The 17,677-nt window shown below is 43.1% G+C and overlaps 1 protein-coding gene across 4 annotated transcripts in view; it reads right to left on the bottom strand.

Moving 5' to 3' along the window:
- Nucleotides 1–4,919: 4,919 nt before the first annotated feature.
- The window catches only part of ZNF385D (zinc finger protein 385D), a 1,001,169-nt gene continuing 988,411 nt past the window's right edge, over nt 4,920–17,677 (bottom strand). For all 4 annotated transcript variants that reach the window (XM_069572941.1, XM_069572940.1, XM_069572943.1 and 1 more), the window contains 3 exons: nt 9,788–9,966; nt 8,717–8,818; nt 4,920–5,341 (listed from right to left, as the gene is read on the bottom strand). In XM_069572941.1, coding sequence (XP_069429042.1) covers nt 5,123–5,341; nt 8,717–8,818; nt 9,788–9,966 — 500 coding nt within the window. In that variant the 3' untranslated portion in view covers nt 4,920–5,122. The remainder of the gene's footprint in view (nt 5,342–8,716; nt 8,819–9,787; nt 9,967–17,677) is intronic.

Raw genomic sequence — 17,677 nt, 5'->3', positions numbered from 1 at the left:
ATATCGTCCATTTGTGGAGGAAGTGGTCTAAACAGGGTGGCTCTTACCTAAAACACAGGCAAACTCGGGACAGGGTTAGGACTGGCTCAGATGGGGTCCCTTCCTGCTGAAGGGAGACAACACAGCCAGGAGAACAGGATGAGGCAAGCGAGTATCTGTGGCTCCCTCCACAGGCGCACTGTCGATTTTCCATTGCTGTTACTGGGACTGGTTTCATTCAGATGTTTTTTTATGTTTTAGACTGAGACAACAGATGCGGTATACCCTACATGACTTGGCGTGAATCTAATGTGATTGCAAGTCTCTAACAGTGGTCAGGACTTCCCTGGTGGCTCAGACTGTAAAGCACCTGCCTACAATGTGGGAGACCCAGGTTTTACCCCTGGGTCAGGAAGATCCTCTAGTGAAGGAAACGGCAACCCACTCCAGTGTTCTTGCCTGGAGAATCCCATGGACGGAGGAGCCTGGTGGGCTACAGTCCATGGGGTCACAGAGTGGGCCTCCACTGAGCGACCAAACCTTTCTTTCCTTCTAGCAGCTTTCCATGAGTCCACATTCTGATCAGTCAGATGAACGGACCTACTGTGTGATGTATCATCAGGAAGGAAAGGAATACGGAACACTTTTCTGAGCATATGCAAATATTTGAGTAGCTGTATGGTTTGCTATAAGAAAGCAGTGAGGATGAGAAAAGTGTCTTTTTTAATGCAGGAATATTTAACCAGTTCAGTCTCTACTCACTCTCACTCACATTCCTGATGAAGAAATGAATGCCGAAGCATTCGCTGACTATTGAAATGTTCCCTGCTGGGCAGAAACCAAGTGCACGATAAGCCCTGAGTTCTTTAGGGCTCCTGGTTTTCCTCATTCCTAGGGGCCTCCTTGGTGGTCCAGCGGTTAAGAATCTGCCTTGCAACGAGGGAGACCTGGGTTGGATCCCTGGGTTGGGAAGATGCCCTGGAGAAGGGAAAGGCTCCCCGCTCCACTGTTCTGGCCTGGAGGATTCCGTGGACTGGATAGTCCATGGGGTCTCAGAGTCGGACACGACTGAACGACTTTCACTTGCAATGTGAGGGGTGCGGTTTCCATCTCTGTCCGGGAGGATCCCACGTGCCACAGGGCAGCAAAGCTCGACTTCCTTCAGGCTCCTTGTTCTCCTCACTCCTTCATGGACACTTTCCTGTGTGCTGTGCTCTGCTAAGTGGCTTTACTTGTGTCTGACTCTGTGACTCCAGGGACTGCAGCCTGCCAGGCTCCTGTGTCCGTGGGATTCTCCAGGCAATAATACTGGAGCAGGTTGCCATGCCCTCCTCCAGGGGATCGTTCCAACCCAGGGATCGAACTCCTGCGTTGGCAGCCGCGTTCCTTACCACTGGCGCCACCTGTGCACCAAGAGTGACTAAAGTGATGCCATCCATGCTAATGCACAGGGAGGTGGTTCCAGAGGTCAACTGAGATCTCAAGGACATTTTCTCTCTAAACCATCATTTTTTTTTAGCTTTTTGATCTGATTTCTTCAGGAAAGTTGAAATATTCTATGGTGTGGAGACAAAGATATTAATCTAAAGCATTAATGGCAAGTGAAACTCGTTGCCCATAACCACCATGTAGTGGTTTTGTGCCTTGGAAACATACATGAGCACATCCACAATAAACACTGAATAATCCTGGTTTTAAGCCTTTTCATTTTTATTCCTTTGTGTTATGATTTCCTGTCCTTTTAATTTCCAAGTAAGTATAAAAGTTCTCTTGGCTAAACAGTTCCTTGGCAACAAAATATGTAGCACCTTTCAAAAAACCAAATTATATCTCTGATAATGGCAATAAATTAATGCAAGTGAAAAATGGAAACCCAACGGGACCTGAAGACTGCAGTCCTCTGAGATGAGGTGGTGATGATATTAACGGCCGAAAGCTGACAGTGTTTGCTTATGTGTATAGAACGACCACCCTTCAAAGTCCAGGACCAGGGGGAGGAGTGATCTGTCACCGATTTTCTCAGAAGAGAAATACAGTGCCTTCCCAGCGACTGTTTCCATTTGCCTGGGTAATCTGGATGAGGTGCAACAATGCTTTTTCCTGAAGCATTTGGCTCTTGCAATGCATTTATATTTGTTTGAAATGAGGTCAGAGATGCCTGTCTATCACTCCCTTGCCCGTGGGTATGTGGCATGAGAAGGGACATAAAACTGTAAAGTCAGAGCTCGCCTGGGATGTTCAGAGCACCACTGCTGACCAATCTGATCTTTATTCATGAAAAGAAGTTCCCTCAGGGAAAGGATAGAACTTGACAGCAGCTTGAACCATGATAGAGACGGATCTGGCATTGGTAAATACATGGCATGTGGGGAAACAATTCACAGAGAATCCAGCGTTAAGTTCTATGGTTAGGCTTCATCCTTTATTAGGTAGTGAGTAAAGACAACGGATGATTACAACTCCAACTTTAAAGACCATTTAAACAAAAATGGTTCCATAGTGAAGTGAAGCTGAAGGGATTTAGGTGTTTCTGAGGTTTCTCATATGGCTGATGGAGAAAATATGGCTGATTTATTTGTCTCCCAGCAAATCATTAAAGTTAGTCACGTCTCGTGATCCAGGACCTCTCGACTGCACAGGCCCTGACTTTGGGTGGACCGGCTCCTCCGCTTTGGTGAGAATGGGGAAAGACAGCAGAGTCCACTGCAGCGAGGCTGCATCGATCAGCACTGCGTTCTCCAGCAGAAGGGGAGGCTCTAGAGGCGTGAATGCTGTTGGACAGGGATTCGGGTATGAACAGTGAAAAGTTCTGACAAAGCAGAAACTAAAGGTCAAGACTGTCCAAAACTGGTCACACGAGACACAGACAGACCCAGAGAACAAAACACATGAGCTAGCTCTCCACCTGGCTGAACAGGGGGTCTGAGGGTGAAACAGAGGAAATGCTCACTGAGGCCAGAACGTAGAGGCGCTGGCACACGCGTCATCGCCAGACGCTCTCAGAAACAGGTCCCAGTCCCAATCAGCATGTTCAGGCAGAGGAGATATGGTTTGAAACCCCTGTTACCAAAGACTGATGGGACACCTTCTCTTTTCTTCTTTCCCTTCTTTCCTTCCTTCTCTCCTTTCTTCCTTTTTGCTTTTGGTTGGTTGTTTAACAAAAGATATACAAAGTCAACTCCTTTAGAGATGTGTTTATATGACAAATGTCTTTAGCTAGGTGGCGGAGAAGAACTCCAAAGACCATGTTTAATGTTGAGCACCAAGCACGCTACGGGTGTTTCTTAAATATAAAATGACAAATGCTAAATACCCATCTCTCTAATGGTTTCACCTTGCATCTTTAGACGCTCAAAAGTCTACTACATTTTAGGTAAGAGCAGTTTCACGAAGGCCATACTCAGCCTTTCTGTATATTTTTAAATAGTTCTCTACAAAACCTTTTCAAAAATATTTTTTTTCTCTAAACCTAAATCTGGTAGAGTGGATTTGTACACGTTTCCATTGTTTGAAGTTTGAGTGTTATTATTCTTATTAACGCAACAGACTGGCTGCCTCAAACCCCATCATAGGTGATAGGTATATGTTAGCTTTCTATGGGAAAAAGCAAATAGCCTTTACCACAAATTAAAGGCACAGCTATTTTTATGCCATTTGTTACCAACTTAATGATAACATGTAACATGGGATGGATATATAATTATTTTATATAGATTTTCTTTTTATAAGTTATACTCTTAATCTTTCTAACATATATACAATATACATATATTTATATATACCCCTGATAAATCTTGTTTTAAAGGTAAAACATCAACTCCTTTCAGCCTTATGGTGAATATTGAAGGCTGTTAGTATTTCACAACTCCACTAGAGAAATGATGGCCAAGTGCAACTTAACAGTATTTTTTAACTCTATACTCCTGGTGTGAAATGAATGCAGATTCATTTTTCTTTGTTTTTTTCTAATATTTAAATATATATATATTACTTGTTTATATCATGTCAGTAGGAAATCTAGAAAAAAAAGAAAAAAAGAAAAACCCACCAACAATAGCTAATGTCTACCATCATAGTCAAAGCAGAAAACTTTGCCTAAGAGACAACCCTACTGGTATGATATAAAGATATTGCAGAGGTGTAATATTCTTTGTTTTTAGTGGATTTGTACTAATGTGAAAAATCTGTACTTTGCATTATCATGCTAGGTTAGGATTGTCCCTCATCTTCGAAACAGAATAGTTGTACTGGTTTCTTTCTGGACCCCCATGATGCATGGGTTTACCTGTTTTCAAATATAAGCATTTGAAAAACATTCTCTGTCTCCAGCAACACTGTCTTAGTGTTGGGGGGAAAGCACTCTGTGAGAAACTGTTTTTATTAAAGTCTCCCCAACTCTATTCTAAGTCAGCCCTGTTCTTTTGTTCTGGACTGAAAGTCATCTCCAGGTTGGGCAGGAGAGGAGAGGGTGAGCTGGGGACCTTCACCACACCAGATGGTGGTGTTTATCTTTTGACTGCTTACTGGCATCAAACAGTTGTTCGCCCTACCTTCTGCAACTCTTGAGAGCCTAGTGGCTTAGACTGAGACGCAGCACTACTGTTTCACAAGACACCTAGTGCATCTACCTCGGTTGGGATGAATACCCAGGAATTGCTGTCAGAGCAAGAGGACCACGGGTACTACTATTCACAGTGTTGCCTTTGTTTTTTGTTTTTTTCTTTTTTCTTTTTTTTTTGCATTATTTTAATCTACAGAGTAAATGATTATCTATATACACACTGGAACCAGTTAATGCCCTCAGACAATGTAGAGTTGTCTCATAAAGCAGGAAAGACAATGCAGGGGAAACAGGTGCCCAAAAGGCGTGTCACAAAGCCTTCGGAGGTTCTAGGTGCCACTACAAGTCAAGGCCGGAGACCACTTCTAAACACTCGATGTTCAAGAGGAATGCTTTAATTTGGAGACAGTACCGCCCCTCCCGCCCGCCCCCGGACCTCCCTCTTTTACTTCATCTTTTCCATAATCTTTTCAGTTCACTCTCAAAAGTCCTGGCTCTTCAGATATACTTTAAACTATAAATAAACGCTGCATAGTTCTCTGTTCGGCGTGTGGTTTGTGAGTTATTGCAGGCCGGCCGCGCTCAGTAGGGCGCGAAGAGCACCGGCGCGTGCGCGCTGCGCATGGGCCCCGGCGCCGGCCGCAGCAGCGCGGGGGGCAGCGCCGGCAGCAGCGCGGGCGGCGCGGCCCGCAGCCCGAACGGCGAGCCCACGGCCACCGCGGCGGCGGCGGCGGCCAGCGGCCCGGGCAGCAGGCGCGGCGCCAGCGGCTTGGACGGCTCCTTGGAGAAGACCAGCTTCACCTGCAGGGCGGGGAGAAAGAAGAGCAGGTGAGCGCAAGTCTCGGGGTTCAGCCGGAGCGTCCAGAAGAGGGGCTGGCTCGCACCCCCCCACCCGGGTAAAATCGCACCCTGGGAACGGCAGTAGAACCCTGCTCAGTGGCCTGGGACCAGCCTAACGGAAGAGAACGTGAAAAGGAAAAGATACATACGGAGCATCGATGGAAAGCCTGAACAAGCTTCTTAGCCAGCTCAATATATGTATCTATTATATATACAATATATATACAATATATATACTATATATATACACATACAGAACATCTTATGGAAAGCCTGAACAAGCTTCTTAGCCAACCCAATATATGTATTTTATATATATATATACACAGAGCATCTCATGGAAAGCCTGAACAAGCTTTTTCACCAACCCTATCTATCTATCTATCTATATAATATATACACAGAGAGCATCTCATGGAAAGCCTGAACAAACTTTATAGCCAAGCCAATATATATATATATAATATATATACAACATATATACTATATATACATGTATATATATATACACACAGAGCATCTCATGGAAAGCCCAAACAAGTGCCTTAGCCAACCCAAAATATGTATTATTATATATATATATATACACACAGAGCATCTCATGGAAAGCCTGAACAAACTTTATAGCCAACCCGATATATATATTATATATATATACATATACAACATATACCATATATATACATATATATACATATATATACACACACACATACAGAACATCTCATGGAAAGCCTGAACAAACTTTATAGCCAACCCTATATATATATATATATAGTATAAATATATACAATATATATACTATATATATATACACACACACATACAGAACATCTTATGGAAAATCTGAATAAACTTTTTAGCTAACCCCACATACATATATATATATATATATACACATATATACACACACAGAACACCTTATGGAAAACTTAATCAAATTTTTTAGCCAACCCAATATATATTATATATATGTGTGTGTGTATATATATATATATATATATATATACAGAACATCTATGGAAAGCCTGAACATTTTAGCCAACCCAATATATATATAATATATATGTACAATGCAATGTTATTATATATAATATATATGTATAACTGAATATATATGTATTAATTTTATATATGTATAACATCACTTTTCTGTACAGCAGAAATTAACACAGCATTGTACATCAAGTATACGGCAATAAAACAAATTTTAAAAGAATAATGGAAACGGTAGAACATCTTTCCTTTTGGAGGAACTGGAAGATCCCAGAAAATGGCCTGATCTAGGAGTTGAATGGATGTGCAGAAAAGGACTCTGCTATCTTATTTTTCATGATAAATATACCTCCTGAGGAAACTATTCATCTTGAGAAAAAATAGGGAATTTTTTTATTCCACTCTTTACACACATTTTAACTAGGAGAGAATGGACATTTTAAAATGTTTATTTTATTTTATTTATTTTTGGGTGGGCTGCCGGCATCTGGGATCTTAGTTCCCCACCAGGAGTCAAACCCGCCCCCTGTAGTCAAAGTGTGGAATGTCAGCCACTGGATGGGCTAGGCAAGTGCCAGGGAATAGCCATTTTTAAAGAGAAATTGATTAATGCTGTCAGCTACTCTGACTGTGCAGGTGTGACAAGAGCGTAGCACAGGAAGGTGTGAGTGCCAGTCAAGAGATGCAGCAGTAATAAAATTCCGCGTTCACTAAAGAAGGGAAGAAAAATGACCTCCCCCGAAAACTCTGCCATGCTTTGCTTTCATTGGTACCAACGTTCTGACACTGCGCTGCAATGCCAGTTTACTCTCTGATGAGCAGTGTTAGTAAGATGGCTGTTCTCATGAAGGGAATGTTCCCATTTATGGAAACAGGGCTGGTTAAGCAGGAGGCTTTGGAAGCTAACATTAACACAATTTGACTTCTCTGTTTATTTAAGAACTATTCACTTGATTGTTGAAAGCGGCATCTCCACCGGTCAGAAATAGCACTCAGGTTATGGCTGGTGCTGCTGAAACATCCACTCTGAGCAGAATTCAAAGTCTCTTACAGCAGCTAAAATACATTCTATGCAAAAGAGCAAAGGGAGTTCATTTGCATAAAAATGGGTAATGCTACTAAATTAATTGGGTCAACTCATTCTGAGGTCTCACAATAGATGATTGCAGTTTTCCTTTAACTGTGTTTTCACGTGTCGGCAGCATACAATAGCACTGATTATTAATAAGATCTATTTTGAAGAAAACAGATTTCAAAATGCATAATTCAGCACATACTGTAGAGCAATTGTTCTCCATCTTAATTTTTTATACACACAGTTATAGTTTACTATAGCTAAACAGTGCAGAACCCTGCGTCTCTCAGATGGTCACTTCAACCAGAAAAAAAGCCTATGCTTATAAAGCATTAGCTTAAGATGTCAGGAGGTTTACAGATTTCCCATAAAATCCTATAAAAAGTGGGTAGATGGCCTAAAAGTGGGTAGATCCCTAAAATCCCATAAAGAGTGGGTAGCCTTTCCCTTCTCCAGTGTCTTTGCCCAACCCAGGATCAAAACCAGGTCTCCCACATTGCAAGTGGATTCTTTACCAGCTGAGCCACAAGGGAAGCCCAAGACTACTGGAGTGGGTAGCCTATCCCTTCTCCAGGGGATTTCCCGGCCCAGGAATCGAACTGGGGTCTCCTGCATTGCTCTCGGATTCTTTACCAACTGAGCTATCAGGGAAGCCTATGCTTATAAATAAATAGCTTAAAATGTCAGGAGGTTTACAGTTTTCCCCTAAAATCCTGTAAAAATTCTAGGTTGGGACATCAGTACTAATGTGCGTACTAGTGTAAAAAACAAGAGGGCATGTCTCAGGAACTATTTCCCAGGCCTTAAATAGTGTCCTAAGGTGAATTCTCTTTTTAAGCGAGCCACGCCTTTCAGACTGTTGTTTAAAAGCCAGAATTGCTGAGGGAAACAACAGCAGTGCTTTGTCTCTTGGAGATCTTATAAAGAAGCTGGAAGAATTTGTTCCTCACCAACCTTTCTTAACAGTACCTGCTAACTTCAGGTTCAGATTTCCTGTGATTACTTACCTGACGCAAAAGAGTCTGGGTTTCCTTCCATCCCCATGCTCTATAAACCTGAGCCCAGCTGAAAAGATGTCTGACTTTAGCTAACCGGGACAGGAGCCCACCCAGCTCAGGAAACCAGTGATTCTGTTGGCGGCATAGGGGTTGGACTTAATCAGTCATTTTCACTTGGGCATCTTCCGTTTATCTCCCTTAGGAACTGACAAAATGAAATCCTCCAAGAAAGGCTCCTCTCTGCCTGGCAGCAGAAGTGACACTCACCCCCAGTGGATGCGCGGCCTTCTGCAGTTTGTTGTAAGGGCTGTATTTAGGTTTCGGGGGCTTGCCGGCAGCTCTGTCTTTGTGCCTTCTACTGCTAATGTGCTATTAAAAGCAACGAAAGGGGAGAGCTTTAAAGAAGTCATCCTCCAAACCCCTCATAAGTATTGTTTCAACCTGGGGAAGGATATGAATTATTTCATGCAAGTTGCAGAAAGACAGAAATAAAAGAGCATGCACGTTTGTCCTTGGCTGTGGATGCCTCCAGCAGAGAGATTTCTATGCTGCCATTTTAGTCTATTTTTAACACGTAGCAGGGTCTTCTTTTTCCCAGCTTCTCTCCTTATCAGAGCACAGATCTCAGTTTATGGACATTTACAAAGGAAAGAAATGTCTGAAGGAATTTTATGTGCAAATAAACCAAGGTGGCCAGGCAGGCACGGATTTATTTCCATACTAATATTTACGCTCACATTTGCACAGCCAAATGTCAACCCCTTAAATTCTAAAGATAAATAACTGGGGTGCATTAAAATCAGTGCAAGAAGGTTCGTATGCATATAAAACACAATACAACATGAGGGCTGGGACTTCAGCGAGCACGGTAGGCCCGATCCCTCCGGAAGGCTTTAGAGTGAAAGTGACTCCATCCCCTTAGCAGGTGGCCGCAGGATTCAGAACTACAGTGCACCACCAGGTAATAAAGCAGCAACGTGAAGTAGCGCAGCATACATATCTAAACAAGGAAACGTGGAACGCTGCACTCTGACCTTTAACGAAAAGCAACCCTTTCGAGTGGGAAACCTGGTAAAGAAGAGAGCTGCTGAAGGCCCCTCGCCTCCCACGCTTCATCTGTAACAACAGCACAGACTCACTTCAGACAGACTCACTTTAGACGCCCCTACATTTCAGTATTCCTTTAAGCAACCGACCTATGCACAAGTAAGGAAGGGGAGTGAGTAAGAAGCTAGGTGGATGGATGGGCGGGAGGGAGCGGAAGAGCAGAAAGGGCGCAGGGCAGGCAGGCGGTCCCTGGGGGCCCGCGCGCCCCCACTTCCGGGGCGGTTCGGCTACCTGTTTCAGCTGTGTCTCCGAGTTGACGTGCACGTCACAGATTTCACAGTGAAACGTTTTGTTCTGCAGGCCTGTGTTTCCCTTGTTCACTGGGCCTTTGCCTTTCACACCTGCCCTGGGGAAGGCTTTGATAGCCCCACTTCCGTTCCGAGCTTCTAGCATCGTTTTGTGCTTGGTACCTGCCAGAAATGTTAAAAAAAAAAAAAAAGAAAAAAAAGAAAAAGAAAGAGGAGAGAACTCTTAGCTAGTAATCGCCTCCAAGACACGATGCGGCAACACCACGTGATGTGTTGCTGTCTGAGTGCAGCGCTTCCGGGGGTTCTGCTTGAAACACACTCATGACTCAGAAAACTGCAACCCTGCGCTCTGACCGCCGCGTGTAACAGGACTTAGAGCGCAGGCTTCTATGTCCCCGTAACAAACAAGCACCATCGGTACAGGAGTAAACGCAAAAGTCCTGAGATGACCTTAAGTGGGCGTGGCTTCCTCTTGATGCTGATGAGACATGAAGGATACCTGATGAGGAAGGGTCATTTAGTTGCTACAGGTATAGTTGGAGGTGAGGTGTAACAAATGTAATCAGCTTAAACAGGGTGTGCTTACCGAGGTAGCACTAATTAAATGCCCACTTTCTGAACAGAATACAAACAAGCTTTCCTGGCTATGTAGTTTAGGCTCAAAGAAGGAACGTAACAGTATAGAGATCTTAATGACTCTGAAAAAAAAAAAAGGTCCTGTTAGGATAGCAAAGTTCACAATGATTGGCTATTAAATTTCAATTGTTAAAAAGAAAAAAAATACTATAAAAGGAGGATTCACTGGCTAGGTGGGTACACTCTAAGAAACGCTTCTTTTTTATTACACCAGCCACATTTGCCCATCTCACATAACTAATGTTACTCTACTCATCAACACTTCCTTTTTATTTTTTTAAACACTAAAATTCAGGATGGCAGTGTTCTCTCAAAATTTCTCTTCACAATTTCCTTCTTGGAGTTGATAAATATTCTTTACTTTTCTTGTTTAGCCATGTGTTTTTGCTCTGAAATTTTCCTTTGTCATCATTTATATTCTTCCTGCCATTCTGGGTTTAAAAAATTGTTTTAGAGGTTTTATCATTTTAATTGTGTTTATGAGATGGGTTCGATCCCTGGGTTGAGAAGATCCCCTGGAGAAGGGAAAGGCTACCCACTCCAGTATTCTAGCCTGGAGAATTCCGTGGACTGTATAGTCTATGGGGTTACAAAGAGTCGGACATGACTGAGAGACTTTCCCTTTCATTTATCACTTCTGGAAGCACAGGAAAAAAGAGATTCTTAACTTCTTGCTCTTGAACCAGCTTCTCATAACCATTCAACGTCAATAAAGAAAGATGTGGAGGGCTTTCAGGTGGGAGCCAGTCACCAATGTCTTCGATAAGAGGCAATGAATACAGGGAGCAGGTTTACAGCCATATGTTTCTCTTGCAAAATGATAACTTTACTGAGTCCAATATTAAAAAATGCATATTTTTACAACTTAGATCCCTCACTTTGAACCTCTATCCTTAGGCACAGCAGTATTCATATATCAACATATTAAGGAAAGAGAAAATAGTCAACATGTTGGGAAAAAACCAGAACAGCTGAAATATGGAGCTAGGGCATCTGTCCATGGTTGTGGGGGTGGTGAGGCTGTCCTGGGTTTGTTCTCACCCCTCCCCCTGTGGTCTAATGACCCAAGGCTTCCTACTTTGTGAGAAGAACCATAAATGAGAGTAAGGCAAAGAACATTCTGGGGAGCAGTGCGTACGTGTATACACACATGATGAACGAACGGACGTGTCCACATCACACACACATGCGTCGTTTTGCCAAGCTTTCATGTATGTGACCTTCATACAGATGAGAAGCTTTCGTGTCACTATGTGAGCAGATGATTATCCAACATTCTAGATCCAAACTGATGATTTTATTAAAAAAATTTTTTCCATGCAGCTTATTCAGTCAAACTGATGGAGAATTCTCAGGGGCTTGGAGAATTCTCAAACTGATGGAGAATTCCTGTGTGGCTTAGGAATGTCTAAGTAGCAGTGAGTAGGAGAAAATTCTCACCCTGGGCATTTCTCTGGTTCGGTTCAGTTCAGTTCAGTCACTCAGTCATGTCTGACTCTTTGCGACCCCATGGACTGCAGCACAACAGGCCTCCCTGTCCATCACCAACTCCCAGACCTTGCTCAAACTCATGTCCAACATGTCAGTGATGCCATCCAACCTTCTCTCCTCTGTCGTCCCCTTCTCCTCCCACCTTCAGTCTTTCCCAGCATCAGGGTCTTTTCCAATGAGTCAGTTCTTCACATCAGGTGGCCGAAGTACTGGAGTTTCAGCTTCAGCATTAGTCCTTCCAATGAACACCCAAGACTTATTTCCGTTAGGATGGGCTGGTTGGATCTCCTTGCTATCCAAGGGACTCTCAAGAGTCTTCTCCAACACCACAGTTCAAAAGCATCTAGTGGTCCAGTGATTAAGAATCCACTTTCCATTGCAGGGGATGGGGGCTCGATCCCCGGTTGGGGAACTGCACAGAACAACTAGGCCTGCATGCCACAGCTGGAGAGTCCAAGGCCACAAGGAAAGGTCCCTCATGATGCAGTGAGGCTCCTGTGTGCTGCAACCAAGACTCGGCATAGCCAAATAAGTAAATACTAAAAGAATTATCATCCTGACTTGCCTGAAGGCCCCTCCACTCACTCTGGTTAATATCTCCTGTGGTTTGAGCTGGTGTTTGATAGTGGCAACCAAACTGAGTCAGAAAGCCGTTCCTACCTGTGTGCAGATAGAAGTCCTTTATCTTGCTTGGGAGGATGATAGGAAAGCCTGGCTTGGGCAATCTGACTCAAGATTGAGTGTCCAGTGGATTAGGAAGAGGACAAGGAATTAAAGATTTGGCCCCAGTAGTAGGGGGTGAGCAAAGGTGGGTAAAGATCTTAGCAACAGTAGGTAAAGATTCAGAAAACAAAATGTTTTCCTTAATGTCTTCGGACTCGCCTATGTCTGACCCTAGAAGAAGAGATGTGAACAGAAGGCATGTGAACGCTGGAGAGATTCCAACCTTGCAGAAAAATCACTGCGTCGTGAGCCTTGTTGTTTCAGTGTAGTCCCTCCCCCGAAGCTACTAAAGACAAGAAAATTAAGTATATCCACTCATGCATGCCCTACGCGGATGCAAGCAAGCACACACACACACACACACACACACACACACCAAACACATGTTTACAATCATGCCAAGACTGGGTGAAAAACTCCAGCTAATAGCTTTGACTCTGGGGTTAGCATTCCTCGTCTACCAGAGTGGAACTTTCGTACAGTGTGACCTCCTGCACTAGTAGCAGATTTTCAGTCATAATTAAATTGCTATTAGATAGTTTCAAAAGAGCTGAAGGCTTCAGTAGCCTGTCAGGGTAGCTATATTTGCTCCAAGTACAGCTACAATTAAGAAAACACGTACTCTTAATTCTCCAGCATTTACCTTTTTTGAGAGCTCAGATGTGCATGAATAATCTAAAAATAGTGATTACTGGGAGGATTTGTGCTCATTTTATTTTTCCAGCATTGCCCCTATTGTGCTAAATTACCCGCCCCTAGCTGTGATATGAGATCGGTGACAAGATTATGCCCGTTTTAGAGATAAACTGGGACTAAGAAAGATTAAGTTACTTGCCTGGTTCACAAAGCAAACACTACTTGAAGTTACCAATGGGTAGAAGGTGGATTTCTAACTAAGTTCCTAGAACTGTGGGGATTTAGCTAGAAATCCACTAAGGATGTCTGAGTTAGCTGCATTCCAGTTCCACAGGAATCTCTCACACCACTTTTAATTTCTCTATGTTATTAATGCTGTCTTTTCTCAACTCGGATTTTAATTTGAGTCTTTCAGATTCTTCTGTTCTTCCCCTGTAATATGCCTTTCTGCTCAGCAGAGGATCCAGAACCAGGATGCTCTATGAACAGCAGTGGTTTTGTGATGGCCGGTTTGATCACCTCCGATTTCATCCATGTGTAAATATCCCGCCAGGCTGGTGCCTTTCCTTGTGACTGCACAGCAGGGCCCTCGGAAAGCTGCTTCTGTACTTTCAATGGGCTGTTTTCTTCCCACCACTTTTAAAAGGCTGGCGCTGACAATGACCTTCATTTGAAGCTTCCATGTTTCTTGAAATGCAAAATCGTTCTCCAACCAGAGTTTAGATCCAGCAAGTCATAATGCTCCTAGAAATACTAATTTTGTCTGTTTTTTATTTGTTTGCTTTCGATTGCCTTGGATCAAGACATTTTATCTGCAAAAATCAAAGTAATACGTGGTATGACGTGAACGGAGGCTAGCTTTCCCTTTACTCCCCCATCATCTTTACAGATTCCATTTTTCAGATGGCTCTTTCTTAATTTGAATTTAATGCACTCATTTGTGGCTGCACTGGGTCATAGCTGCTGTGCGTGGGGTTTTCTCTAGTTGCAGCGACTAGGGGCTCCTCTCTAGCCGTGTGGTCTGCAGGCTTCTCATCGTGTGGCCTCTCTTCCCCAGGAGCTCAGGCTCTAGAACATGGGCCAGTAGTTGTGGAGCATGGGCTTAGTTGCACCTCAGCATGTGGGATCTTAGTTCAGGGACCAGGGATGAACCCATGTCCCTTGCACTGGCAGGCAGATTCTCAATCAGTGGACCACCATGGAAGCCCCTAGATGGCACCTGAGTGAGGAACTGGTGTAAAGAAAAGGGAGGTGAGCAAGAAACTGGGATGGCTCTCTAAAAATAAACCAGTCATCCATTAGGTCATCAGGGAAACTGGGGAAACTTCTTTAAAATGAAAAAAAAAAAAATTACAATTCCTCCAAGGAGAGCTATTCACAGTTCAGTTCAATTGCTCAGTCATGTCCAACTTTTTGCAACCCCATGGAGGCATACCAGGCCTCCCTGTCCATCACCAACTCCCGGAGTTCACTCAGACTCATGTCCATCACGTCAGTGATGCCATCCAGCCATCTCATTCACTGTCATCCCCTTCTATTCCTGCCCTCAATCTTTCCCAGCATCAGGGTCTTTTCAATTGAGTTAGTTCTTCACATCAGGTGGCCAAAATATTGGAGGTTAAGCTTCAGTATCAGTCCTTACAGTGAATGTTCAGGACTGATTTCCTTTAGGATGGACTGGTTGGATCTCCTTGCAGTCCAAGGGAATCTCAAGAGTCTTCTCCAGCACCACAGTTCAAAAGCATCAATTCTTCAGTGCTCAGCTTTCTTCACAGTCCAACTCTCACATCCATACATGACTACTGGAAAAACCATAGCCTTGACTAGACGGACCTTTGTTGGTAAAGTAATGTCTCTGCTTTTTTAACATGCTGTCTAGGTTGGTCATAGCTTTTCTTCCAAGGAGCAAGCGTCTTTTAATTTCATGGCTGCAGTCACCATCTGCAATGATTTTGGAGCCCCCCAAAATAAAGTCTCTCACTGTTTCCACTGTTTCCCCATCTATTTGCCATGAAGTGATGGGACCAGATGCCATGATCTTAGATTTCTGAATGTTGAGCTTTAAGCCAACTTTTTCACTCTCCTCTTTCACTTTCATTAAGAGGCTTAGTTCTTCTTCACTTTCTGCCATAAGGGTGGTGTCATCTGCATATCTGAGGTTATTGATATTTCTTCTGGCAATCTTGATTCCAGCTTGTGCTTCATCCAGCCCAGCGTTTCTTATGATGTACTCTGCATAGAAGTTAAATAAGCAGGGTGACAATATACAGCCTTGATGTACTCCTTTGCCTATTTGGAACCAGTCTGTTGTTCCATGTCCAGTTCTAACTGTTGCTTCTTGAGTTGCATACAGGTTTCTCAGGAGGCAGGTCACGTGGTCTGGTATCCCCATCTCTTTAAGAATTTTTCCACAGAGGCATATGAAAATCTTAATGGTGATCATCATGTGCCAGTCTTTTATTTTCTACTTGTACATGTGCATTTAAAACATTTGGATAACAAAGTAATTCTGTATAGAACTTTCCTTGGAATTATACATACTTTTAAAAATGTACATGATTTGTAATGACAGCATAGGCTTACAACACATGAATGCTATATATTTAACCACTCGCTTAAAATTAGACATTTGTATTATTTTCCTCTTTTCCTATATAATTATCCTACTCATTAATCTTTTAAAATACATCCTAAGGTTGTTTCCTTATGAAAGATTTTCATAAGGGGTGTTCTAGGGACAAAATATGACTATTTTTAAGTCTCGATTCAAGCTGACAAATTAACTGTCTAAACAGTGCAAAGGAAGTTTCAGAGGGATTCATTTGAAGGGAAATGTATCTTGCAAAATTTGCCCTTCTATAAAATAAATTTCAATACCTTAAAGTTCAATTCTCCAGAATGCTCATGAGATGAGGTTTAATAGCCTCAGACTAGACGGTGGGAAAGATGCCCTTGATAAGGGCATGGAAAGCCACTCCAGGATTTTTGTTTGGAGAATTCCATGGACAGAGAAGCCTGGTGGGCTACCATTCATGCAGTCAAAAAGAGTCAGACATGACTGAAGTGACTTAGCACAGCAGAGACGTCAGCAAACCCAGGTGATAGCCAGGGGTCATTTAGTTACCTTCTCACTGACCAGTTCAGATGATCCATATTATAGATATGTGGGCAGGAAAGTGGTCAGTATCCATACAAATAACAAAGTGCTTTTTGAGGTGTTTATTTATAACTTTCAATATAATGGCACGATAGTCCAACTTTTGTGTGTCCGAAGAGAAAAAAGTTATCTTGAGTCTCTACCCCTGAACTGTGAAACTGGCACCAAAAGCCTCCATGCCTCTCTCTGTGTTTATTCCTCCAAATGGCAAGTTGGAAGGGCTGATGCTGAAGCTGACATGCCAATACTTTGGCCACCCGACGTGAAGAGCCAACTCATTGGAAAATACCCTGATGCTGGGAAAGATTGAGGGCAGGAAGAGGGAGGAATGACAGAAGATCAGATGTTGGGCGGCATCACCAACTCAATGCACATGAGCTTGAGCACGCTCCGGGAGTGGGTGATGGACAGGGAGGCCTGGCATGCTGCAGTCCACGGGGTCGCAAAGAGTCGGACTCACCTGAGTCCGACTGACCTGAACTGAAGACTCTGTTTGGCTTGAGCATGAAACCACTCTTAAAATAATGGCACATAAAAGTACATGGTAAGAAAATGCATCTTGACACAACATTGAAATCCCTCGTTCTGGTTGTTCATCCATGAGAAGTCACTAAACATGAAATAACTAAGCTCTGAATGTTGACAGCTACATACAATTCTTTGGTTAGATAATATATTCCAAATCACCCACATTGCAATTTCCAAAGTGCATTATTTAAGAATTATAAGAATCTAAAAAATTCCAGCAGAACTATTCAAACCCCTAAAGATGAGGCCATCAGGGCTCTGCATTCATCATGTCGGCAAATCTGGAAGAGCCAGCAGCGGCCACAGGACTGGAAAGGGTCACTCCTTATCCCGGTTCCCAAGAAGGGTGGTACCAAAGAAAGTGCTAAGCATCAGACAACTGCACTCATCGCCTGTGCTAGGAAGGTCATGCTTAAAATCTTGCATGCTAGGCCTCAGCACTATGCAAACCAAGAACTCCCAGATGTCCAAGCTGGAAAGGAAGAGGAACCAGAGATCAAATTGTCAACATCTGCTGGATGTAGAGAAAGCAAGGGGACTTCAGAAAAACATGTACATCTCTTTAATTGACTATGCTAAAGCCTTTGACTGTGTGGATCATGACAAACTGTGGAAAGCTCTTACAGAGATGGGAATACCAGACCATCCTTCCTGTCTCCTGAGAAACCTGTATGCGGGTCAAGAAGCAACAGTTAGAACCCT

This window comes from Ovis canadensis, chromosome 26 (assembly GCF_042477335.2).
Source record: "Ovis canadensis isolate MfBH-ARS-UI-01 breed Bighorn chromosome 26, ARS-UI_OviCan_v2, whole genome shotgun sequence".
Lineage (NCBI taxonomy): Eukaryota > Metazoa > Chordata > Mammalia > Artiodactyla > Bovidae > Ovis > Ovis canadensis.
The sequence above is the reverse complement of the archived record's forward strand: the minus strand, read 5'-3'. Positions and strand labels throughout refer to the sequence as shown.